Source organism: Narcine bancroftii, chromosome 3, assembly GCF_036971445.1.
Source record: "Narcine bancroftii isolate sNarBan1 chromosome 3, sNarBan1.hap1, whole genome shotgun sequence".
Taxonomy (NCBI): Eukaryota; Metazoa; Chordata; class Chondrichthyes; order Torpediniformes; family Narcinidae; genus Narcine; species Narcine bancroftii.
In genome coordinates, this window is record NC_091471.1 from 134810539 (window position 1) to 134838121 (window position 27583).

Consider the following 27583-nt stretch of genomic DNA (forward strand, 5'->3'; position numbering starts at 1 on the left):
AGCGCTTGACGTCCTGTTTTGCGGAAACTGCCAAAATGTTTGGCCTGGAAGTCAGCCTAAAGAAAACTGAGGTCCTCCATCAGCCAGCTCCCCACCATGACTACCAGCACCCCCACATCTCCATCGGGCACACAAAACTCAAAACGGTCAACCAGTTTACCTATCTCGGCTGCACCATTTCATCAGATGAAAGGATTGACAACGAGATAGACAACAGACTCTCCAAGGCCAATAGTGCCTTTGGAAGACTACACAAAAGAGTCTGGAAAAACAACCAACTGAAAAACCTCACAAAGATAAGCGTATACAGAGCCGTTGTCATACCCACACTCCTGTTCGGCTCCGAATCATGGGTCCTCTACCGGCATCACCTACGGCTCCTAGAACGCTTCCACCAGCGTTGTCTCCGCTCCATCCTCAACATTCACTGGAGCGCTTTCATCCCTAAAGTCGAAGTACTCGAGATGGCAGAGGTCGACAGCATCGAGTCCACGGTGCTGAAGATCCAGCTGCGCTGGGTGGGTCACGTCTCCAGAATGGAGGACCATCGCCTTCCCAAGATCGTGTTATATGCCGAGCTCTCCACTGGCCACCGTGACATAGGTGCACCAAAGAAAAGGTACAAGGACTGCCTAAAGAAATCTCTTGGTGCCTGCCACATTGACCACCGCCAGTGGGCTGATCTCGCCTCAAACCATGCATCTTGGCGCCTCACAATTCGGCGGGCAGCAACTTTCTTTGAAGAAGACCGCAGAGCACACCTCACTGACAAAAGGCAAAGGAGGAAAACCCCAACACCCAACCCCAACCCACCAATTTTCCCCTGCAACCGCTGCAACCGTGTCTGCCTGTCCCGCATCGGACTTGTCAGCCACAAACGAGCCTGCAGCTGACGTGGACATTTACCCCCTCCATAAATCTTCGTCCGCGAAGCCAAGCCAAAGACAAGAGACAAAGACAATTGCACAATGGACATAAAGGAATGTGTATTGTGTAAACTATAACAGCTGTTTTTTTGTGTATTCAAGTACTGAATGAAATCTGGAGCAAGAGGAATGTCCTCTGAGAAACCATTTAGTCACAAATGTAACCTGACCAAATAAAGATAGGTCTAGAATTGTGCTGCCATTTGCAGGAGGATTTGTGACAAGGAAGTTCACAAATTTAAATAGAAGTTAAGAGGTACGTGTTGGCATCTTAAAAGGGATGATGCTGGAAAGGGAATGATTAACATTTAATGAACAGTTATGCATTTATTTCTTGAGCAAAAACATAAAAGACCTGATGCAACCAAGAGGTACAAAGGAAATTAAGGGATAGTTAGAGGAGAGTCATAAAAAAGTAGCAGGATTGAGGATTGGGAGCACTTTTGAATTCACCAAAGAAAGTTTAGAGAAGAGAGTATAAATTTACAAGGAACATGAAAATGGACTAAGAAAGCTATTTCAAATAGTAAAATAAAAATCAAAGTAGAGTAAATTCCCTACAGTCAGAAGCAGATGAATTTATAATGGTGATTAAAGAATTGGCAGGCCAATTAAAAAATTATTTTGGTATCCCTTCATGGAAGAGGACACAAATAACTTCTCAGAAATGATAGTGAAACACAAAAGGTCTGTGGATGCTGTGATTGTGGTCAAATCACAGAAATGCTGGAGGAACTCTGTCAGACTTGCAGCATCCATAGGCAAAGATATATTACTGATATTTCGGGCCTGAGCCCTTCCTCATACCAAGGAATATCTTTAACTCCTGTAGTGAACTACTGCAATGTATAAATATCTAGTCAAGCATATCTATTGGCTGGTTTTACCTGTGGCCCCTCCCCACAGGGTGCTGTATAAAGGTGACTGTTCCACAGCCCGCTGCAACTCAGTGCAGAATAACCGACAGTAGGGATATGCTATGTTCTCAAGTGAATTAAAGCCTATTGGTTTCTCCACAATAGTCTTCTGAGTGATTGATAATACATAAACTTCATTCACTTGAAGTTTTCTACAATAGAGCAGATCCACAAACCAGAAAAGCTGGAAAGGGATACTGATGGTAATGATCAGCCATGATCTAAAATGGCGGTGCTGGCCCGAAGGGCCAAATGGCCTACTCCAGCTCCTATTGTCTATTGTCTATTGAGGCATCTACCAGCTTCGAACTCTAGCTGCACTGTTTTAAAACATTCCTGCAGGCCTCCTCTACCGTTGTGTGATCAGAGACCGACAAACTGCAAATACTGCACTCCCGGGTCGACACCCTGATATACTTCATAAACAGGGATGCCACAGCGTACCTGGAGGCCATGGACATCCTCAAAGGGCAATAACTGCGCAAAATCAACATTGTCTATGCTAGACACCTAGTGACTCAAAAGCAACGACCCGGTGAGTCAAATGCCGAATACCTTTGGGCCCTGCAAGCACTTGGCAGGGCATGCGAATGCAAAGTCGCGGAATATACAGAAAACCTGATCCTGGATGCCTATGTCTCGGGGATCAGGTCGAATTACATATTACAGAGACTTTAGGAGCAAGGAGAACTCAGTCTGTGGAGAGCAGTTGAGCTGGCAGGTACGCTGGAGATGGCTCTCCTGAACATGGAGGCCAATTGACCGATAATGAGGGCACCTCGTGGTCACCCTGGTGGCAGCCATCCAGGGACACGCCACCATCCCCCATTCTATTAACGACCAGAGTACAACGGCAATGCTCTGCAAAAGCCTCCCAACACTCTCGACCGGCTCTAGTAACGACCCCTGAACCTGTGACTCCTCCCTCCCAGAAATCCCTATAAAGGCTGTTACGCCCAAACTCCTCCCTCAGTACCTGCCTTGGAACCAGGCCAGCAACATGAGGTGTGTTGATGTCTTAAGGTGATTAAACCATATTAATCACAACCCTCTGTCTAATGTGGTTGATCAATAGCGCTACATAAATATTTTTGGAAAAGGCCAAAAAATCCCCAGGGGCTGATAGAATGGCAAAAGTGAACACATAGTAGGTGCATTGGTTGCAATATTCCAAAATTATATAGATAATGAAACTGTTCCTTTAGACTGAAGGGTGGCAAATATAACTCCACCATTTAAAACAGGAGGGATGGCAAAAACAGGGAGATTAATAGCTTTGTATCATAGAAAGAAAACCATATCATAAGGGATAATATAATGGCATCACATAAAGAAATGGCAAGCAAAAGAGCATTTCATTTAATACTAAATTTTCTGTATTATTTACATGACAAACGAATATTTATGAGGAGAGGAGGCGTTGACTATGGCCGAATTCACTGTAGTTTAGTGGAATGACTGGGGATCTCATTGAAACATAAAAATTAGAAAGGCTTCCATAGGCTGAATTCTGGAGGAGGAATCTATAACAGAGAGTTACAATCACAGGACATGGGCAAAGACATATATGATTGAAATAGGAAGAAATTTAGAGGCTGATGATGGCATGGAATTGCCTACCAAATCAGTTAATGAAGCTCAATTACTAAATGTATTTAAGGAGATACACAGATTTATAGATACAGCATACATCAAGGTACAGGGTATATGGGAAGAAAATGGGAATCTTATTGAGAAAAAGCATCAATAATCATACTGATTGCAGAAGAGGCTTGAGGGACTAAATAGCACACTCGTGCTCCTGTTTTTCTGTCTATGTTTAGTTGAAAACCTGAGTTTGTCCAAGTTGCAGCAAGAGTTTATGATAAATTTATTTCTGCATATTCATTATTATAATAAGAGTTAATTCTATATCTCAATTTATGCACAGTAAGATGATTCTCAGGAGTAAACTTGCAATTTTGAACATTCATGCATTTTTTAAATCATATTCTATTCAAAATATTCTCTAGTTCATAGCAAAAGAAGAGAAATTTTGAGGTCAGACTTCATTCTATTTACAGAAAGAGGAATAAATATGAAAATATATTAATTAATCACTTTCTTCTATAGAAGAATCATTGCAAAATATTTATAAATTTCTTTTAAATTTTATCTTTATGTATATCTGTAATTTTATGTGTTGTGCATTGTGTGTATATGTATGTGCACCATGGTTCAGAGAAACGATGTTTCAATTAATTGTACATGTACTGTTGGATGATGAACTTTACAGTAGCTAAATGCCAATGTCAACCATGTCAGCCAAGAAAGGAGGCTGGGAAAGAAGTTATAGTCTTCCACTAAAAGGGTGCAAAAACAATATTATCCATTGTTTCATCAAACGAGAAGCGGGAGGAACTCAGCAGATCAGGCAGCATCCAGAGAAAGAAATGGTCAGACAATATTTCAGATTGGGATCTTTTAATGAGTTTTGATACAGGGTTCCAAGCAGAAATGATGATGATGCCTGACCTGCTTCTCATTGATTGCTCAAGGGATCTAGAATCTGGAGTTCTTGCATTTCACTGCTTCTTTAATCATGAGGCAAACCTCACCACTCCATTATTGAACTGGCTTCTGTAGGTTTTAAATAAATCAGAAGATTCATCATTCTTACAGTTAGCTAATAAAATTAATTTAGTTTCAGGTAGGCCTTGAATTTTGCATTATTGGTGAACAGTGATGGAACTAGTAGATCTGCTGCTTCACAGTGACAGTGACCAAGGTTCAATCCAACTCTCCCATGTTGCCTGTGTGGATTTGCACATTCTTTCTATAGGTGTTTTTTTTTTAACCCCTCATTCGAAAGATGGCAGGTTGTCACCCAAATGGCCACTGTAAATTGTCTTGGGTGCAATTTAAACTGCAGGAAGTTGACAGGAATATGGAAAGAAAAAAATGGTATAGTGTACGATGTGTAAATGGGTGCCCGATGGTTGCCATAAACTTGATGGAATGAAGTCAGTTTCCATGCTCTATGACTCCATGGTTCTATATATTAAAAAAAAACTAAATAAGAAACTTCCAGAGGCCTTCCTGCAATTTATTTTTCACTAATGAAACTTAAAACATAGAACATTATAGCACAGTACAAGCCCTTTAGCCTAAGATGATGTGCTGATCTAAATATACCTTAAAAAAAACTAAAGCCTCCCTACCTCATAACCCTCTATTTTTTTTTAAAATCTGTGTGCCTGTCTAATGGTCTCTTAAATTCCCCTAATGTTCCAGCCTCCACAACCATTCCTGGCAATGCATTCCAGCACCCACAATTCTGTGTAAAAAAAACTTACCCCTGACGTCTACCCTAAATCTTCCTGTCTTCACTTCGTACAGATGTTCTCTGGTGTTTGCTACTCCCACCCTTGGAAAAAGGTGCTGACTGTCTAGTGCCTCTCATAATCTTATAGACCTCTATTAAGTCTCCTCTCATCTTTCTTCACTCCAAAGGGAAAAGTCTTGGTTCTGCTAACCTTGCCCTATAAAACATATTTTCTAATCCAGACAACATCTTGTTAAATCTCTGCTGCGTCATCTCTATAGGTTCCACATCCTTCCTGTAATGAGGTGACCAGAACCGAATACAATTTTCCAAATGTGGTCTCACCAGAGATTTATAGAGCTGCTACATCACCTCACGGACAAGTTTCTCTTGTGTCTTGGTGTGAGCTTGCAGGCGCCTCAGATTGAAGAGACTGCCATCCGTGCGGTACCGGATGTAAACAGCGTCTTCATTGTTGGGGTCTTTGCAGATGATGCCGCTTTAGTTGCCCATTCAGAGCCAGCTCTTCAGCGCTTGACGTCCTGCTTTGCGGAAACTGCCAAAATGTTTGGCCTGGAAGTCAGCCTGAAGAAAACTGAGGTCCTCCATCAGCCAGCTCCCCACCATGACTACCAGCCCCCCCACATCTCCATCGGGCACACAAAACTCAAAACGGTCAACCAATTTACCTATCTCGGCTGCACCATTTCATCAGATGCAAGGATCGACAATGAGATAGACAACAGACTCGCCAAGGCAAATAGCGCCTTTGGAAGACTACACAAAAGAGTCTGGAAAAACAACCAACTGAAAAACCTCACAAAGATAAGCGTATACAGAGCCGTTGTCATACCCACACTCCTGTTCGGCTCCGAATCATGGGTCCTCTACCGGCACCACCTACGGCTCCTAGAACGCTTCCACCAGCGTTGTCTCCGCTCCATCCTCAACATCCATTGGAGCGCTCACACCCCTAACGTCGAGGTACTCGAGATGGCAGAGGTCGACAGCATCGAGTCCACGCTGCTGAAGATCCAGCTGCGCTGGATGGGTCACGTCTCCAGAATGGAGGACCATCGCCTTCCCAAGATCGTATTATATGGCGAGCTCTCCACTGGCCACCGTGACAGAGGTGCACCAAAGAAAAGGTACAAGGACTGCCTAAAGAAATCTCTTGGTGCCTGCCACATTGACCACCGCCAGTGGGCTGATAACGCCTCAAACCGTGCATCTTGGCGCCTCACAGTTTGGCGGGCAGCAGCCTCCTTTGAAGAAGACCGCAGAGCCCACCTCACTGACAAAAGGCAAAGGAGGAAAAACCCAACACCCAACCCCAACCAACCAATTTTCCCTTGCAACCGCTGCAATCGTGTCTGCCTGTCCCGCATCGGACTGGTCGGCCACGGACGGGCCTGCAGCTGACGTGGACTTTTTACCCCCTCCGTGGATCTTCGTCCGCGAAGCCAAGCCAAAGAAGAGACATCACCTCACGATCCTGGAACTCAATCCCCAAACTAATGAAGCTCAGCATACCATATGCTTTTTTAACTATTGTATCAACCTGTATGGTAACTTTGAGAGATCTATGAATATGGACCCCAAGGTCCCTCCGCTCTTCCACACTGTTAAGTATCCTACCATTAACCATGTACTCCGCCTTCAAGTTTAACCTTCCAAAATGCATCACCGACTCCATCTGCCATTTTTCTGCCCAACTCTGTATCCTGTCTATATCCTGTTGTAACTATCCTCAACTCCTCTAACTTTTGTATCATCCACAAAGTTACTGACCCATCGCTCTACATCTTTGTCCAGGCTATTTATTAAAATCACAAAGAGCAGGGATCCCAGAACAAATCCTTGCAGAACTCCACCAGTCACTGATCTCTAGGCAGAATACTTCCCATCCACTATTACTCTCTGCTTTCCACAGACAGGCAAGCCTATTCTGAATCCACAACTGTGCCAACAATAACTGTTAACCACACAGAAGTTATATTTTCATTAAATTTGCTTTATCACAACACACAGCTTCTAAACTGCTCATACTGGTACAGAATAGACTATTTGTTTCAGAGTTGGGCTGCTTAGCGGCATGAAGGTGGTGATAAAGGTGGAAGAGAAAAAATTCAAGCGGAAATGTAGGGCAAAATATAAAAGGGGTTTACAGCCATATAGCAGTAATAAAAATTTGAAAAAAAAGTAAAAGCTTGATCTAGTTTGGAATTATTATTATTATTGTTAATGAATGACTTGGTTGCAATTTATAGAAACCGAAATGTGATACATTACTTGCATGTTCTATTTAATTAACCAAGTACCTCATTTTTCCAGATAGAAATGGGGAAAAAAAAACACTGAAAATCAAAAAATCTCCAAATTAAATTACATAATCATAGAGTCCCATGCACTTCAGAGAATAAACCAACCTTATTTTTTTTTCCATGGTGCCTAACCTTTGGAAAAACATGTTCAAACATGTTCTAATCTGGATAAACATCTGAACAGTGAAAATATCCCCAATGCTGCCATCTGCTGTCACATTTAAAATGCACAAATGACTTCTTCAGTATTTCTTTCCAAGAGATTGTTCAACTCATTGAGGCTCTCCTGGCTCCTGTTCAATTCTGCAAGTTTGATATCACTTTTGGCTCCATCTCCCCTCCCCAATTCCTATGCCAGCCTCCACAATCTCCTTCCACAACTCCTTGTACCAGCCTCCCTGATCAGTGCTGCTCTCTATAATCCTCTACTTCCTTCTGATTTCAGACTTATTGTCATGGTACATACATGACATCACATACAACCCTGAAATTCTTTTTTCAGCAGGCGAGGCATATTTACCACTTTTTGGTACTGCAAAAAAAATGTGCACAGTGTATACATGTAAATAAAGGACAGTAAACAGATAACAAATCTAAACAAACTGACTGTGCAATACAGAGAGATTTTTTTAAAAATCAATAAAGCACACAAGTAAGAGTCCTTAAATGAGTCCCTGATTGAGTTTGTTGTTGAGGGGTCTGATGGTGGAGGGGTAGCAGTTATTCCTGAATCTGGTGGTGCAAGTCTTATGGGACCTATACCTCTTTCCTGATGGCAGCAGCGAGAACAGAGCATGTGCTGGGTGGTGTGTATCCTTGATGATTGTTGCTGCTCTCTGACGGCACCATTCCCCATAGATGTTCTCAATAGTAGGGGGAGGGTTTTCCCTGTGATGTCCTGTGCTGTGTCCACTACCTTTTGGAGGGCTTTATGCTCAGGGGTATTGGTATCCCCATACCAGACCGTGATGCAGCTGGTCAGCACACTTTCCACCACACATCTGTAGAAATTTGCCACTGTTTCTGGTATCATACCAAACCTTCACAAACTGCTGAGGAAGTAGAGGTGCAGCTTCACAATGCCATTTGCGTGTTGGGTCCAGGAATGATCCTCCGAGATAGTGACTTCCAAGAACTTAAATTTTCTCACCCTTTCTACCTCTGATTTCTCCAATGATTATTGGATTGTAAACCTCTAGCTTTCCCTTCCCGAAGTCAACAATCAACTCCTCAGTTTTGGTGACATTGAGTATGAAGTTGTTGTTGGTACACCATTCAGCCAAGTTTACAATCTGCCTAGTGTATGGTGACTCATCACCTTTCTTTATACAACCCACTATCATGGTATTATTGGCAAATTTGTCGATAGTGTCATTGTCGTACTGAGCCACACAGTCACAGGTGTAAGGTGAGAAGAACAGGGCGCTAAGAATGCAGCCCTGTGTGCTGCGGTACTGATGGAGATGGTCGAGATGTTCTTACTAATCCTCAGATTGTGAGGAAATCTATGATCCAATTGCACAGTGGTGTGTAGAGTTCCTGGTCTTGGGAGTTTGCTGATCAGTTTTGAGGGGCTGATAGTGTTAAATGCCGAAATGTAGTTGATAAAGATATCCTGCTGAATGCATCTTCAGTGTCCAGATATTCCAGGGCTTTGTGTAGAGCCTGTGAGGTTGCATCTGTTGTGTATGACTGTGCAATACAGAGAGATTTTTTTTAAATCAATAAAGCACACGAGTAAAAGTCCTTAAATGAGTCCCTGATTGAGTTTGTTGTTGAGGGGTCTGATGGTGGAGGGGTAGCAGTTATTCCTGAATCTGGTGGTGCAAGTCTTATGGGACCTATACCTCTTTCCTGATGGCAGCAGCGAGAACAGAGAATGTGCTGGGTGGTGTGTATCCTTGATGATTGTTGCTGCTCTCTGACGGCACCATTCCCCATAGATGTTCTCAATAGTAGGGGGAGGGTTTTCCCTGTGATGTCCTGACTCGGAGACGTGATGCTTTCTCATCCTTTACTTCTATTAGTCTAACATGGCTACTGACACACAGGGTTTTATATATATATTTTTTTTAAATAATATATATATATATATATGATGTCCAGCAGAGGGTGGGCTCATAGCCAACACTCTCTCTCTCTCTCTTTGAACTAATATGATTACATCAGGCCCAGGACTACAAGTGAAAATTTGAATACATCTCATGAGTAATTATAATTATAAAAGGGAAAGTATTTAATAATAATCAGGGCACATAGACCTTAAAGCATTCAGGTGGTCTTCTTTCTCTTTTGTACCGCCTCAGCGTGGTTTGTTGTGCTGGTCTTTGCTCGGAAACTGTAGTCAGGTCAGCGGTGACTGCCCACCTTCGCTGACCTTCGGCAGCGACTGCCTGTCTTTGCTGCCCTCCTGGCTGCGTGTCTCAGTTGCTGGACTCCTCACTGGACTGCTCGGCTCCATGACTGTCTCTGCACCCCTCCCCCACTCGGTCTGAGGAGTGGGATGTCAGGGCAGGCCACGGCAGGTCTGGTTCCACCTCCTCCAGTTCATGAGGCAGTTCATGGACCTTAGTGTTAGTCAATGCTCATAATTGGTCAATGTGTTGCTTCCACAATCTGTCCCCCACTAGAACAGAGTATGAGCAGGGGCTCAATATTTGTTAGATTACTTCTACCACCCATGGGTCTTTATATTGTCTATAATCTTGTCCCAGAAATCTCTTGCCTACTTCCAATGTTCTAGGTGAGGTCTGTGGCGATGCTGTTTTTTTTTTTTTTTTTTTTTTTGCAATCGGAGACCCAGATTTGGATGAACTGTGGACAGCCTGGTCCGCAGGTTGCGGCCAAACATTAGTTTTGCTGGGGTTCATTTTGTGGTAAATGTAGCGTGTTTCTGTATCCCAGTAGGAAATCTGTGATTTTGTATGTCCAGGAGGCATTTAGCAGTTTCATGGTTTTCATTCCTTTTTTGAATGTTTGTACAAAACATTCTGCCTCCCCATTAGTATTTGGTGATAGGGTGCAGACAAAATATGTCTGATATTGTTGTCGCACATAAATATTTTAAAATGTTTTGATGTAAATTGAGGTCCAATGTCCGTAACTAATTCATGAGGCAATCCATAAGTGGCAAAGATAGCTCATAGACAGTCAATTGTGGGATCTGCTTTGGTGTTTTTCAACAGTGAAACTACTGGCCAATTGGAGTGTGTGTCCATAGCTATTAGGAAAGTCTCACCCATGAATGGTCCAGCGAAGTCTACATGAATCCATTGCCAGGGTTGGGATGGCCATTTCCATGGGTTAGCTTCAGCTTGCGGCATTTTTGGCTGCATTGACTGACATACTTTGCATTCTTTTACTGTTGTTTCAATGTCGACTTATAAGAACTTAATAATTTAACATTCCATTTATAAACAAATTGATCTCTTCTAATTCTCACCAATTCTATTTAATTCTATATCTGCCCAAATCAAAGGACTATCCAAATCAAACATTCTATTAAAAAATTTTAACTGAGCAGCCTTATAATAATTTTAAAAATCTGGACATTGTAATCCTCCTAATTCATATTTTAATGTTAACTTATGAATAGAAACTCTTGCCAATTTCTCCTTCCTTAAAAATTTCCTAACTACTGTATTAAAAACTTTTTAAAACTTTTCAGGAATATTACAAGGAATAGTTTGAAAAAAATACTGAAGTCTCAGAAATATATTCATTTTTATACAATGCACTCTACCAACTAAAGTTGTCAGTAAATCTTTCCATTTATTTAATCCTCTTTAATTACAGAAATTAACAGCAAATAATTTAGAGCATACAAATGATCTATATGTCTATCTATTTTAATACCTAAATACTTAATTTGATCAGTTCATTTAAAACGTACTACTCCTTTACAAACAGAATAATCAGCTTCAGACAATGGCATAAGTTCACTTTTATTTCAATTCACTTTATACCCCGATAATTCTCCGTATTGTATTGACTTTTCCTTTAACACTTGCAATGACTCCTGTGGTTCAGTTAAATAAATCAACACATCATCCACAAATAAACTAATCTTAAATTCATCCAATCCTGTTTTAATACCCTTTATATTCATTTCCTGCCTTATTAATTGAGCTAAAGGTTCAATCACCAATGCAAATAATGCCTGTCACGTAGATCTCTCAAAATTAAAAGATTCAGATAAAAGCCCATTTGTCATAACTCTAGCTTTTGTTTGATTATATATTACCTTAATCCAACTTATAAACATTGGTCCAAACCAAAAGTTTTCCAATACTTTAAATAAAAATCACAATTCCACCCTATCAAATGCCTTTTTGGTATCGGATGATAAAGCTATAGATAAGCTGAATTTCTCCCTTGAAATATTAATTAAACTAATTAATTTAATTATATTATCAGCAGAATATCTTCCATTAATAAGACCTGCTGGATCAATATGAATCAACTTAAGTAAATATTATGCTAGTCTATTAGCCAAAATATTAGTCAAAAGCTTATAATTAACATTTAATAATGAAATTGGTCTATAAGTCCCAGGATTCAAAGGATCCTTATCTTTTTAAGAATTACTGTTATAATAGCCTGTGAAAAAGATTCCAGTACAGATTGTGTATCTCTAACTTGCTGTAAAATTTCAACAAACAATGGAAGTAATAATTTTTGAAATTTCTTATAAAATTCCAAACTAAAACCATCCTCTCCTAGAGATTTATCATTTGGCATTGGATTGAAAACTAATATAATCTCTTCAAAATCTATTGGTTTCTCCAATTCTTCTTTAATCCAATCATTCAATATCGGTAACTACAACTTATTTGAAAAACCATCTACTTTACTTTGATCTTGATGTTGCACTTCAGAAGTAGATAATTTTTTTAATAAAATTCCTTAAACTATGTTGGGGTTTAAAAGAAATGTTTGAATGTTTTCTAACTGCCTTAATCGTTCTAGATACTTGCTCAGATTTCAATTGCCATGCCAAAACTTTATGTGCCTTTACCCCTAACTCATAATATTTTTGGTTTAGAGCTTTGCAATAAACATTCAACTCTATAAGTTTGTCATGTATTATATTTCAATTTCTTAGAATCGAATTGTACTTTTTTTCTCTTTATCAAATGAATTCCTCTGTAACTCTTTTTCTAAAATATTTATATCTTTCTCTAACTAAATATTGCTTTTTAAGTTTAACTGTAAAACTAATAATATGACCTCTTAAAAACACTTTTAATGCATCCCATACTACAAACTATCATACTGAGCTAAATAAAAATAGTCTCCCTCTTTCGGGTTTAATTTCCTCCATATAATCATCACAAAATTTTTTTTAGCCAGATTTATCAACTAAAGGATCCAAACAACAATTAAAATTGCCCCCTATCATAATTTGATCATGAGAATATGATAAATTAAGTAAAACATCCTGAAAAAAACATCTTATCATCCACATTAGGTGCATAGATATTCTCCCAAGTCCAAATCTCAGAATAATTTTTGCAATTAACTAACAAAACTCTCCCCAATTGACTCATATAGTGATTCCAAAATAAATGACAAATTTTTATGAACTAAAATTGCCACCCCTCTAGTTTTATAATTAAAAGAATAGAAAACTTGACCCACCCAATCTCTTTTTAACTTGCAATGTTCAATTTCAGTTAAATTAGTTTCTTGCAAAAATGCAATATGAACTTTTAATTTCTTAATATAATTAACACTCTCTTATGTTTAATTGTATTATTGAGTCCATTCTCATTAAGTGTAGCAAATTTTAAATTAGCCATCTAATTTCATAAAAATCTCAATCTGTGCTGCAGTCTCCATCCACATAAATATTATTAATCCAACTCAAATAATAAAAGAAAAAAATACTCAAAACAATATAAAAAACCCTCCCCCTTTAAGTACTACTCCCATTTCAACACAGGTAGCGGCCTAAGCCACTAAATGAGCAACGGTGTCAGATGAGCTATAATGAAATTCTGCATCTCTCCCGAACAGACATAACAAAGAAAATATATAAACAATAACTTCAGGTATGATAAAGCTTCTTCCAAGTCTCTATTTATTTGTTCATCATCAATCAAGGTCTCTTCAGAATCACTTGATCCCTTTTTTTGCATCTCTTCCAGTTGATCTTTATGTACTTTCCTCTTTTTGAACACCCTTACCATTCTTCCTAGTTACTCCATTCGACTTTTGCGCTTTCGAATACCGACCTTTTTTAAGATCGGACAAAGAATTAGCAAAAATCAATGCATTCCCATCATCATCAAAAAACTGAGATTCATATTCCCATAACAATTTTTTTAAAAACAACAGGGAATCTAAAAGCAAATTTATAACCCTTCTGCCAGATGACTGCTTTCGCTGAATTAAATTTTTTACGTCTGTTAATATTTTGACTAGGATTCGCATTAAAAAAAACTCTTCTGTTCTGGACCATCAATGGACCTCCATGTTGCCTTGCATTTTGAACTGCCAATCTTAGAATTGATTCTCTATCCTGATACCTGACCAAGACAGATTGAGGTGGTTGACCAGGCAGCGGTTTCCTTCTAAGTGCTCTATGGGCTCTATCCAGTTCCAATCTATTCAGAAGCAATTCTGCTCCTAAGACATCAGGTATCTATTTTTGAAAAATTTTGACTGGTTCAGAGCCTTCAAAATCTTATGGTAAACCCACTATCTTCACATTATTCCTCCGGATCTGATTCTCCATGAATCAACTTTCTTCAGTAAATCACTTTTCTCTATCCTTCATCCAATAAAGAATCATCAAAAGTATTCAACTTTTGTTGACACTGATCCTCCAGCTCATCTTCCATCTTCTTAACCTTCTCTTGTATTTTATCTACAGCTTTTGCATATTTTGCATCATCAGCTTTAACAGTTGAAACATCTTCCATCACATTTGAAAGCTTATTATTAACAGATGTAAAGCCCAAAGAAATTTGCTGTGACATTGCTTGGAATTGTTGCTCAACCCTGAGCTGCAACAGGTTTCCCTTGTATTTCATATTGTTAACTAAATTGTAAATCTTCTTCTGAACTTGATTCTTGAAATTCTTCCACTGCTCCTGCTCCCAGTTCTTCTGCTTCTACCACCGTTACGTTTTTACTTCCCCTCCCCTCCCCTCCCCTCGGGTTTTGGACTGATCCTCCGCAGATCCAGACTTGCTGGACCGGCAAGCACCAGCTCCCCCTCCCAGGGAGGAAAATACCAGGGATAGTGCATGTGCACTCAGAGGTGCGCATGCATGAAGACTCTTCAGTTTCTGCAGAAGAATTTCCCTTCACGTCGGTGCCAGCTTGTCTGGGGCTCCACAGCCCAGGCGCCAGCATTATCCTTGGAGTAGCCAGCTGTCGTCACTGGGCGTGAAGAGGAACATTACCTGAGTCGCCTGGATCCAGCTCTGAGGTAGGCCAAACCTCTTCCAAGCTCACCGATTGCTTCAAAATCGTTTTTTTCATAGTTTGAACTCTAGTTTTTTTAATAATTATTTTCAGCTGTTCCAATAGTATACTATTAAGGTTTATATATTTAAAAGGGCATTTATAAACGGGTTTTTATTACAAATCCATCGGGAGAGATGACTATCCATGTCTCTCTCCTATCCCATCACACCATAATCCCCGCTGATATGCTTCATCACCAGCCTTTCAAAACACTTCATTATGGAATGATTGATGCCTGTTTGAAACAGGTGAGTACCACTCCCTGCTGGAGTGAGAAACTGAAGATATTTGTGAATATATTGGTAGGTTTGTCAGCACAGATTTTTAAATTTCAGCCAGGCCAGATGCTTTCCTCGGATTCACTCTCCAGAAGACAGCACACATGACACCCTCAGATACGGATAGGATGGGGTCATCAGGTGACGCGGATGTGTGGAGGGGTGGTTCGTCGCTGTTACTGTTGTCAAATTGGGAGTAGAAGCCATTAAGTTCCTCTGGGACCAATGCTTTGCTGTCTGCTGCCTCACCGGATTTGGTTTTGTAGCAGGTTATGGCATTTAGGCCCTGCCACAGCTGTTGGGTGTCCCTTGTTGTTTCCATTTTCATCTGGAATCCCACTCTGCCAAGGAGACAGCTTTTGTGGAGGTCATACCTGCTCCTTCTGTATTGCTCTGGGTCTCCGGACTTAAATGCCTTTGATTTGGCTCTCAGCAGGTACTGGATTTCACTGTTCATCCAGGGCTTCTGGTTGGGGAAAACCCTGAACAATTTAGTGGGGACACACTCATCCACAGCTGTTTTGGTAAAGTCTGTGACAACCCTGGTGTAATCATTCAGATCCTCAGTTAAGTTCTTGAACACCACCCAATCCATTGACTCGAGGAAGTCCTGTAACCATGCTTCAGCCTCCTATGACAAACTTCTAACTATCCTGATCTCCGGAGCCTCTCTTTGTAGGCTCTGTCTGTATGAAGGGAGAAGGAGCACAGCCAGGTGATCCGACTTTCCAAAATGTGGTCTTGGGAAATAACAGTAGGCCTTCTTTATCTTGGTGTAGCAGTGAGTGAGTGTGCTGGGATCTCTGGTACAGCAGTTTAAATGCTGGTGGTAGTTGGGCAGGGTTTCTTTGTATCCAGGTTCCAAAAAACATGTGTGCCAGACTCTGCCATTTTCTTCCAGCTCTCTCATGTACCAGATTGCAATGGCCTCCTCAATCTCACCATCCAAATGCCTACTGTATTCTAAACACCATGCCCTCATCTATATGCACCATATTTCTTCAATCATATCTAGATGGGCTCGTAGCTGATGTCTCCAATTCAGCCTTGGAAGAAGTGGAACATTGTAACATATTGGAAGTTCTAGGCAGACATAACAAATATTATGACTGTTTTTGTAGAATATGAATATATAGACAGTAAATGCTGGAAATCCTCCATCATAAGTTATTATTTCATGTTGGTGATCTAATAGATCAAATTAATTTGCAGAGGTTTGGTATGACATCATAAACCGTGGCAAATTTCTACAGATGTGTGGTGGAAAGTGTGCTGACTGACTGCATCATGATCTGGTATGGGGACATCAATACCCCTGAATGTAAAGCCCTCCAAAAGGTTGTGGACACAGTCCAGGACATCATAGGCAAAACTCTCCCCACCATTGAGAATATCCTCAGGGAATACTGCCATCAGAGAGCAGCAGCAATCATCAAGGATCCACTCCACCAAGCCACACTCTATTCTCGCTGCTACCATCAGGAAAGAAGTATAGGTGCCACAAGACTCACACCACCATGTTCAGGAACAGCTGCAACCCCTCCACCACCAGACTCCTCAACAACAAATTCAATCAGGGACTCATATAAGGACTCTTACTTGTGTGCTTTATTGATTTTTTAATTCTCGCTGCATTGCAGTCAATTTGTTTACATTTCTTTATTCGTTTATGTGTACATTGTGGGGTTTTTTTTAGTACTACCAATGGATTACCAGTGGATTGTCAGGATCCAACAGCCCACCATTGAGAACATCTGTCAGAAACGCTGCCTGCGCAAGGCAAAAAGCATTATCAAAGATGTATCTCACGCTCACTCTGGACTTTTTACTCTCTTTCCATCTGGTAGGTGGAACAGGAGCCTCCGGTCCTGAACTAGCAGGCTCAGGAAGAGCTTCTTTCCTGAGCCTGTGACCCTTCTGAATCTTACATCACAGTGCTGAGCAGTATTCTATTATCAATACTTTTATACTTGTTTGTTTGCTGAAGCACTTGCTTTTATTTGTAGTTATTTGTACTTCTGGTTAGATGCTAATTGCATTTCATTGGCTTTGTATCTGTACTTGGCACAATGACATTAAACTTGAATCTAATCTACGTTCCCTACTCCATTGCTCCAATGGCATATTGTATTACAGCCTGCAAGATATTTTGGATTATTTATCCATGATTTTGTGGTTGCTGTGTTTTTTAATATCATCCATTAGTTAATTTTAAGGAGCTCATATTTTTGCTCTTAACCACCCTCTTTCCCTTGTGCAATATCAAATATCTTTTCTGTGAATTTTATATCCCTTGTAAATTCCTTTTGGTAGCACATTCTGCCTGGTTTTCTGTATCCTCCAATCACCAGGGATGAAAGCCAGAATCAAACAAATCAACGTGCCAAATATTTTTATGCATCCAATCAAGCCCAAGCCCTCATTAATTAATCATGTGCATTTCTTAGGGGATTTTAATCAGGTCTTTGCCTATATAAAAACATTCTATACAATGCACACTCCGCATCAATTTGATAATGTACTGTACTCTGTTTCAGTTACCACATCAAGGAAGGCATTGGGGCTGATCAATCTTGAAAAATATTGATTAATAAGAATTCATGGAGCTTACAATTCAAAAAGGTATCCTGTATAGAGAAAGTAAATCTGAAATATTTCAATTTAAACTGTATGAATAAGACAAGAAGGACCTAGTTCCAGCTAAAGGAAAACAAATTTATAAATGACCACAGAAGGTACTTGCTCACAGTGATCAACATATGGAACAGATTACATATGGAATAGTGGAGTAAAAGTCCAAGAATTATTCATGAGACAGACTCTGCGACAGATCTGTAGGTTCCCTCTGGATGGATGAGCTACTCAATTTCTTACTTAAGATTCTCTTATGAACACTTACTTTCTAAGTAATAAAAATAGATTTAAAGTAATAGCCTTACAAAACTATTGATAAAGACTGAAAGACTTTACTCACCAGCCACTCCTATTTGATGCGTTGCATAAGAAGGAAGCCTGCTTTCCCCTGTGGCTATCCAAAGTGCCAGTGTAGAATGGTCCTTTTCTGCATGGTGGAAGGTGAAACCTTGACGAGCTGCAGCAGATATAAGGTGGCTCTGGAGAATAGGAACATGCAACCAAACTGCTACCTTGCCTTCTGCTTTCCAACATATGATAGCCTCTGCAAATAAAATAAAACATGTTGTAAAATGCAATAAAATATAACACATAACAGTTAGAGTCAGCTAAAATGTCATTGACCCAAAACAATAGCTTTGTTTTCTACTGATAGATGCTGACTGATTTTCTGAATATTTTTTGATCTTTAGCTCAGATTGTCATCATTTAAAATATTTTGTTGTCCTGTTACTGGATTAACAAGACAGAGGCACAATGTTCTTGAGATCCAAGCAGTTTAAAACCCACAAAGTACCTGGGAGCCCAAATTCAGTTGATTGAATAAATGTAGGATGACAAGGCAGTGTCAGTTCATGTAAAAAAAAACTCAGTCCAGGTCAAGGAACAAAATTTGCCATCCTTATGCCATTTAAGTTCGATTCCAATCCCACTGCAATATGGTTGGATCTTAAATGCTACTCACTTCAAGGGGAATTAAAACACCATCCTTGTCAATAATTTCTCTATCCCAAATGATTAAATAAAAAATGTAGACATTTTACTTGGGATTGTCCTGTTCATTATATTGTTATCATGCATCAAAATCTGGGTAGCAAGAAACAATACACTGCTCCAAAGTGACTCTTAAACGGTGTCAAATATTTCAATTATTAAGAGCTTTCTCAATAACAGAAAGCATAGTAAATGTATTTCCTATTATGAGGCATATTGCATTACTGATGCTGAATATAAAAGCTAATTGAGGGTTTCACTTGAAAAGTCAAGATACTGGATCAGGTTATCATTTTGAGCAAAATTAGATCACATTGGTCATCCAAGAATTCTATCCAAAAAAAGTTAGGTGATATTCTGGCTGTCTTTTCAACATTTAAAAATGAAATGATGATTGGTATTAAGTTAGTTTTACCATTTCATGTCCAATTATCACTAATCTCTGGGTAATTAAAATGCACATCCATTTTTTAAAAATCAGGTTTACCTGATAGCTATGGAATCAGTTCTTTCAGGTATTTTACTTTGATAAAGGAATTAATTTTTCTGTGCAGGTGATGGATGCCAATGTTGGGAAATGAAATACATTTCCATTGCAGAGTCCTTTAAACTTGGTCTGAATAAAGTAGTTTAGCTCAGGTGCTGAAAATCATTATTTTTAACAAACTTAAGAGAGATCAAGCTGAAAAAGCAACACATTTTCTCAGTGTCAGCAATCCCAGAAAATAAAAGGTGGGTAAATATCGGGAAAAATTAACACTTGACCCTGACTGAATTGCATATATAATTCATTTTAAATAATTCCAGGTAAGTGGTACCCTGTTTTTTCAATTTGAGAAACTAATTTGATTATAAGTAATGAAGTGGATCATAAGTTGGATGTTACAAATAAACAGATATAATAAATAAGTCAGACAAAAGTGGAACCAAATCACTTTTAAATGTTTAAATCTTAAATTTAAATTTTTTTAATGTATATATAACAGTAACAGGCTCTTTTGGCCCATGAGCCCATGTCACTGAATTACACCCAATTAACCTTGAAGCCCGGTTTTGATTGGTGGGTGGAAACTGGATCACCCGGAGGAAACCCATGCAGACACAGGGAGGATATACCAACTCCTTACATACAGCGCTGGATTCGAACCCTGATTACTGGTGCTATAACAGTGATGAGCAAACCCTTCCTCCCTTTTACAAGTTGGGATTTCAATATATTTTCAGTGAAAGTGTGGTTAGAATTCTGCAAAGTTTTTTTTAAATTATACACACAGCACTGTAACAGGCCAATTTGGCCCTATGAGTCCATGCTGCAAATTTTACATCCAATTTACTGACATCCCTGTACATTTTTGAAAGGTGGGAGGAATCTGGAGCCTCTGGAGAAAACCCGTGTAGACACGCGGAGAACGTACAAACTCCTTTCAGGCAGCGTGGGATTTGAACTCGCTGGTGCTATAAAGGCGTTGCACTAACTGCTATGCCAATCATGCAGTTTGTTATCTTTGTTTATAAATTTTATCCAAATAAAGAAAATTAAAAACAAAGTGGGCCTTTTCATGGCTTTGTTTTTCAATCGTATGTCTTGGAAATTCTCAGTGTCTTCCTGTTTATTAGCACATGCCTATCCTTTCTTTGGGTTTTCCAAACTAGAGAAGAATTTGGCTCACTATGCCATATCCAAATCTCCAGTTGTTCACTATTCTTTTCCAGATTCTTTAAATTTCACCAGTCTTATCAATTTATCTGATTTCCTTCTGATGGCTGTTTTGAATTCTGATTCCAACCAACAAGGCTTTGGTGGGCCCTGGAATGGTATTTAAATGTTCCAACATTCCTTTGTGTAATAAGAAAAAAAATGCAAAAACTGTCTCTTTGCTCTTTTGCTATTTCTTGCTTATGAATGAAAAGAATTTTAGTTAATTTACCTGATCAAGACCCATAAAGGTTTTGGACATTCAGATTTTCTTTTACTTCATCAAGGCACATTTCAGTCTTCAGGAAACAATATCCAATTCAATAATTTCAGTCAGTCCTTATAGCTGAACAGCATAGATTTGGTCCTTTAACCAAATTTGTGCATGTCAACCAAGTTGGCATTCTGAGTTAGTAGTAGTTGCCTACATTTACCCCATATCCTTCTAAACCCTTCCTATGTATACAAAATGTTCAAATGTTTTGAACATCGAATCTGTTCCAGCTTCGATACAGTGGCACATCGAGATAAAGTGGTGCCCCAGGGCTGCCACTGATCTCAGCGCCTCCCACATTAAAAACACACACACACAAAGATGCCCTCCGAATTAAACCCTTTGCTGATTTCTTTATAAAAACCCAGAGTTTGTGGTAAAGTTCTGACAATCTGATTGAGAATGTGAGCGAGTGAGGTTTTACTAATATTTCCCCTCGCCCTACAACTTTCATACTTCTCATTTTATTTTATCAGCTTGGAGGCCACTTTTCCAATGTTCCTTTTCAGAAAACAAATTAAGGAGGGTCGAAATTTTCTTTTAAAAAAGAAAATGGTTCAGCCATTCCCCCCCCCCAAACCCCCCCCCCCCCCCCACCGAACCGGTGTATTTGTAGGCTGTTTTTTTTTAGGGACAGTGTCAATCTGCCCATTTATCTCTAGCTGGCGATGTGCTTTGACGGTGCTTATAAGATACCTATAAGATGCTTATAAGATACCTATCTCAGCCACTGACGCCTTGGGTATGGTCGCTTTGCAGGAGTTGTAGCAAGCGTTGAGCTTGATCCAAGTTACTGGTCCCTCAGCCTTGAGCTGTGCTCTCCGGCTCGTCACCTCTCTGGCTCTTGTGTGCAGGTGGACATTCTGTAGAGAATTCCCTGGATTCTACCCCCCCCCCTCCCCCTCCTCCGAACCTCCGGATGCTTGCCAATGCTCCTGATCTGGTTATCTCGGAACAAAGCCTGCATCTTCGCCGAAGCCCGCCCCTGGTCGCCGATTTGTGACCTCTCCAAGCCACTGGGATGATGATGGTGGCGACTCTGGTTCTCTCCTGATGCTGCCGCCTGGTTTGTAGGCAGCGTCGTGTCCAGAGGTTGATTTGCTTCGAACGACCATCCATGCAGCCAGTGTTTCTGGAGACTGCCGGCCAGTGCACCGGGACTCCATGGCTGCAGAGCGGCGCAAAGGGCAGGCGCCTCCTATTCGGATAGCGAGGGGAACCAAGGTTACCCGAACTCTGCTGGTGCTGCCTCGGCGCTGTGACAGCCTCGGGACGAGGCAGAGAGGCGCAGAGCTTGGCTGGCACAGAGGTATTAGAACCCACCCCCGCCCCGCCTCGTCTGCTGAAGCCGCCACCTCCGGCGTCACCGCAACTCCGCCCGATGCGAGATGAATGGGCAAAATGGACGTCTTCCCTACCCATAAGACCCCTCGCAGCTGGAACCGCTATTCCCGCCGCCCCCCCCCCCCCCCACCCCAGCGCCAGGGAAACGCAGAGCACTTCCAGCTGCGTGTGGGATTGTGGAGGAGGAGGCCAATCTGCCCATTCAACCCGCTTGCTGGCTCAATATGATGCCGGCCCGGTGCGGCGCTCAACTGCAGATTATTGGGCGAGGGACCCGGGTCAGGCGCTCCCCTGTAAGTGGCGGCCCTGTGCTCCACCCCACCTGGCGTACCCTCGATACGCCTAAACTTCGATAACCACCTCTGGCAATAGTTCCAGGTATGAATTAACCTCGGTGTTAAAAGCTGCCTTCAGGACCTTCCTAAATCTCATCTGACATTCATTTTAACTGCAGCTTATAAGCAGCAAAGCATTAACTGGAAATTAACAGGGTGGAAATTGCTGGGAAGTAATGGAAATGATGGGAGATTACATCACTGAACTGATAAAAATCCGATTCGCTACAAACGACACTTCCAAGTGGAAGGCATTAAACGTTCTGAGTGCCCAGCCTTTCATCGCTATTGATTAAATTGAATTGAAACATTTATTGTTGCATGGAGCAGGATACATTGAGCCGGGTCTGAGCGATCCAGAGGAGGAAGAACCGTTTCCATTACTTGCCCTGCAGTACTTTATGGAACGTGACCTCGTCCAGTTGTGGGAAGTGTTGGGGCTCCAGGTGAACTGTGACTGCTCCAAAGCGGTCCCCCGTGGCGGCGCTCACCAGGGACGTCAGCGCCGAGTCTGAGCGGCTCCCCGGCAACAGTGGGGCCCCGTGCCCCCGCGCGCCCAGACCGTGCCCCCGCATTCGGAAGGCAGCGGGGCGGCTGGAGGCGGCGCGCGCCAGGGCGCGGAATCCCAGGGCCATCGGGCCGGAGCTCCCTTCACCTCGAGCCAGAAGGACGATCAACCTCTACCGCATTTCGCCCAATTCAAGCTCCCTGCAAGGCACGACCGACGATGGGACTTCGACCCCAGAAACAATGACGCGTCGCGGAAACGATTACGTGCCTCAAGATCCTTCCAAGAGCAAACGTGCCCTTTGAGTCAACTTGGCAGGAAATCCTTTCAACTGAGTGGCGTCACTAGGGTTGGTGTGACCCAGAGCTGTAACTCATGGTGTGACCCCACCCCCCCCCATGTACCTCCTCCCTTACTAGACCCTAGTAATGTTCTTTGTATTAATGTTAGTGCTGATTTTTTAGGTGCCAAAAACAGCGACAAGGAGGTGCCGGAGTGGCATTCAGGTGAAGTCCGACAGTACTGCATCAATCGTAATTATAGAGTGCTAATGATTCTCCTGACCACTAGATGGAGTCAGAGACAGCTTGGTTGGCAGTTTCGGTTGGATTCAAGATGGATGCCTCCACGTGATCTTGAGTCTATGGCTAATAAAATATAACTGTTTTAAAAGAACCTAAGTTTCCTTATTATGATAAAAGAAACATCACATGGTACCAGGAGTGGAAGAAACACCAGGAGCGGGCAGAGTGTGCATCAGCCGTTATCAGCAAAGCTGTGGAGAGTGTGAAAACTCCTGGTGCTGTAAAATGGACTGGAAATGTCAACCACAAAGATTTGAAGATTCATGCTGTACCTGCAAGCCATTGGGAATTGATAGCAAACCTGATGCATGGAAGATTGCACTGCTACTCACCATAGCGGGACCTCAAACACTGGAGGTTTTCAGTACATTTAATTTTTGCTGAAGCAGAAGACCAGGGCAAATTCGACAAGGTTATTGAGATGTTTGATGAACACTGTTCACCAAAGGAAAAAAAACATTCCAGATGTATGTGTTTCACTCATGCATGTTGTTATAGATAGAGAATTTAGGTTAAAAAGGGCTTAAGTTAAAATGTGATGATAAAAGGGGAAGCCAGAATAGACAGGGAGCTTACCATAAAAGTTCAGCTAGACAATGTATAACAAACAGAGATTTTCATGGTCACAGAGAGACATGTAGGAGCCAAAGGTTGATAAAAAGAGTGAGAAACAGAATTTAGTGTGTGTAGAGTTCGTAGTGTACATGACAAACATGATAATTACAAATGCAAGTGTACTTAGGATGATTTTGCAAAAACTAACCAATTAAAACAGTGTTAAAAAGAAGGGGAAGGACAAACAAAAAAGGTATAAAAATCAATGCACTGTATGTATCGGGGCTTGACTTGGCGAGAAGCCAGTTGAGTCCAACTCTGCAGACTTGTAAATAAAGCTTGTCGTGTCATCAATTTTAAAGAGACTCATGTGTGAGAATTTGTACTTCTGACACATGTAGCTGCAGGGAGATAGCTTTGATATTTCTTTAATGGCCTTGAAATTAAAAGCAACACCTTGCAATTCTGAATCATTGCAAGATTCAATGATCCATGATCAAATTGAGTTCAGGGTTATTGATAAGAAAGTGAGAGAGAAAAAGAGAGAGAGTTTGCTGCAAGAGCTCCTTAGCTGGAGCTGTGAAGATATACTGCGGCAGTGAATTAGCTCTGCAGCATGTGAAAAAGTTCGGTGAGAGTGCAAAAGCTAGTGAAAATTAAGGCATAGCTATAGCCACAGTTTGTGTCCATACACACAAACAAAAAAATTAGAGACATTCAATTGTAAATGAAATGGCACTAAACATTCATCAAAACAATGCCCATCTTATGGAAAAGTCTGTAATAAGTGCAAAGGATAAAATCACTACACAAAACAATGTTTTTCAAAAGGGAAACAAAACAAGTAAAAGTGTGCACACTATTGAAGAAACTACTCTTGATAGATTTTTTATGGGCATGATAGTGCAGAAAGATTCAAAACCAACAGACACTGAACAGTGAATAGAGTGGAGCAGGACAAATGAACTGTGTATTGGATACAAATGGAACAAATATTCCTTTCAAGCTGGACATGGACAACTGTCAATTTGATCTATGAATGCGACATCAGGGCAATGAAGATAAAACTGTATATCCATGCAAATCTTGTACAGCTCAAAGCCTGCAATGGACAGAGCATCAACATGAAATGTACATGTAAACTCAAGGTGAAAGTTAAATATAAAGAGCACCACCACAGGTTCACAGTAGTCCCAGATGGACATGAATCACTGTTTGGTGACAAAGCATATGATAACTTAAACTTAGTTAACAGGGTGTTCACATCAGGGTAACCTATTGTGTTACCTGCTGTGTTGCCTAGAGCAACTGTGCAGACTGAAGCACACAATGAGAGTTCCACAATGAGAGACAGATATGAATTTCCATGTGAATATGATCTCTGAATCTCTTCCTGTATCTGACATGAAATCCAAGCAAATTGCAGCTGAAACAGAAGAGGATACAGTTCTGCAGAAGGTCATCAAGAATCTGAATGAAGGATGGCCTAGAGGTGAATGTCAGCCATACTACAAAATCAGAGCTGAGCTGCATGTTGTCAATGGGCTTCTACTCAGACAGAGCAGAATTATCATTCCTCAATCACTGTGACAAGAGATGCTGAAAAAGGTGCATGAGGGACACCTTGGAATGGAAAAATGCAAGGGAGAGCCAGAACTGCTGTTTATTGGACAGGGATAAATGCTGACATTGACAGGATGGTTTCCAGCTGTGAGACCTGTTTGAAACATCATGCAAAGCAGGCAAAGGAACCTATGATAATAACTGACTTACCAGCAAAAGTATGTCAGAAATTTGGGACTGATCTGTTCCACAAGGATGGAAAGAATTACTTTCTTGTGGGCTGAGCGACCATGCAAGTAAATAGGCCGAATCACCACAATGTATGTCTGGTCTAAGATGGTGTGGGGTCCCCTTCACTGCCGAGAAGGAGCCCATGTAGCAGCCAGCCGCCCAGAGAGTGACAACGTGGTGTGATGACATCACTTCCGGAAGTAAGAGAGTACGTCATTGGAGGTGGGTGGGCCAGCAGGGACATGCAGGGAATTCAAACCTGTAAAGCCAGTTTTTGTTTTACACTCACCTTGTGTCAACATCTCTTTATTTGGTAGTGCTGCTGCAGCAGATGCTATAGTGGTGATTATTGACTATCGATCTAACTGAAGATTGCATTGCTTCCCAATATGGCTGCTGCTTGTGTGTTCAAATTTATGAAGTCGGTCTTTGCAAGACATGGAATTCCTCATATTGCCTATAGTGACAATGGACCATGCTACAACTGAAGAGAATTCCAGAACTTTGCAGAAGAGTATGCTTTTGACACGTGACGTCAAATCCTCTGCATCCACAGTCAAATCGTAAAGCATAAAACGGAGTTCACTTAGTAAGAAAGTTGCTCAAGAATGCAATAGACAGTGGCTCAGATCTTTATCTAGCTCAATTGAGTTACAGAGCTTCTCCACATGAACATGGCTGAACTTCTGATGGCTTGTAGACTACACACAACACTTTCCTACCTTGCAGACCCAAACAAGAACAGAGATGTTGAAGATGTCAAATGGAAATAAAAGCAACTGCAATGGAGACAAATAACAAACTGATAAGTCAGCAAGAAGCATAGGGCCACTGGCACAACACAACACAGTGAGCGTTGGAGATTCCAACACTTGGGAAAAGAAGGCCACTGTTCTGGAGGAAGTAAATCCAAGATCCTACACTGTCAGAACAGAAGATGGTCAAATACTGAGAAGGAATCAAAAGAGCCTGCTGAAAAAACAAGAGACACTGCAGGAACAGACAGCCTGCACAGCAATAGAGGAAACACCACCAATGCAAGACAGTAGTGGACCAGCAGAGCCGACACAAGCACCTGTGTTAAGAAGATCCATGTGTTATCTAAGCACCTGAAAGGCTGAATCTCTAAAAGAAAAAGAATTGGACAATTAAAAAGTTTGTACTGCTGATGTTTGTGTTTACATTTGTGGTGAACTTTAAATTGAAATTAATATTGTATTAGTGTGTCATATTGTTAAACATCTCAAGGAAAAAGGATATAGTGATAGTGCTGATGATCCTGACCACCAGTGGAAGTCAGAGACTAGTTGGATGGCAGCTTTGGTTGGATTCAAGATGGATGCCTCCACATGGTCTTGAGTCTATAGCTAATAAAATATAGTTGTTTAAAATAACCCATTTCTTTATTACAATATAGAAACATCACACTGAATGGCAATAGTAAAGAGATAAAAATCTAGCAAAAGTAAAATTATAACTTTAAATTACAATATCATACACACAGCCTAAATGTATTTAATTTACATAGTTTTATGTGGTTAAATTGAAAATTTGTTAAGAAAACAATAGAATTCAAAATAAAAATGTTTAAGAACTACATCAAAATTATGTTGATTTTAACATTAAACTTTATTGTTACAT

At 40.8% G+C, this 27583-nt stretch overlaps 1 protein-coding gene and 1 long non-coding RNA gene across 3 annotated transcripts in view; one reads left to right on the forward strand and one right to left on the reverse strand.

The window, feature by feature from the left end:
* The window catches only part of nudt6 (nudix (nucleoside diphosphate linked moiety X)-type motif 6), a 111550-nt gene extending 88184 nt beyond the window's left edge, over positions 1-23366 (reverse strand). The window contains exons 1-2 of one of the 2 annotated variants that reach the window (XM_069925216.1): positions 22890-23366; positions 18200-18403 (exon numbers count right to left, since the gene is read on the reverse strand). In XM_069925216.1, coding sequence (XP_069781317.1) covers positions 18200-18403; positions 22890-23136 — 451 coding nt within the window. In that variant the 5' untranslated portion in view covers positions 23137-23366. Of the gene's footprint in view, positions 1-18199; positions 18404-22889 lie in introns of those variants that run through there. The other variant, XM_069925218.1, reaches the window with a different exon arrangement.
* Positions 22310-24509, forward strand: LOC138757595 (uncharacterized). The gene is made up of 2 exons (XR_011353717.1): positions 22310-23387; positions 23474-24509. It is a non-coding gene; the product is annotated as an uncharacterized lncRNA (long non-coding RNA).
* Positions 24510-27583: the final 3074 nt, after the last annotated feature.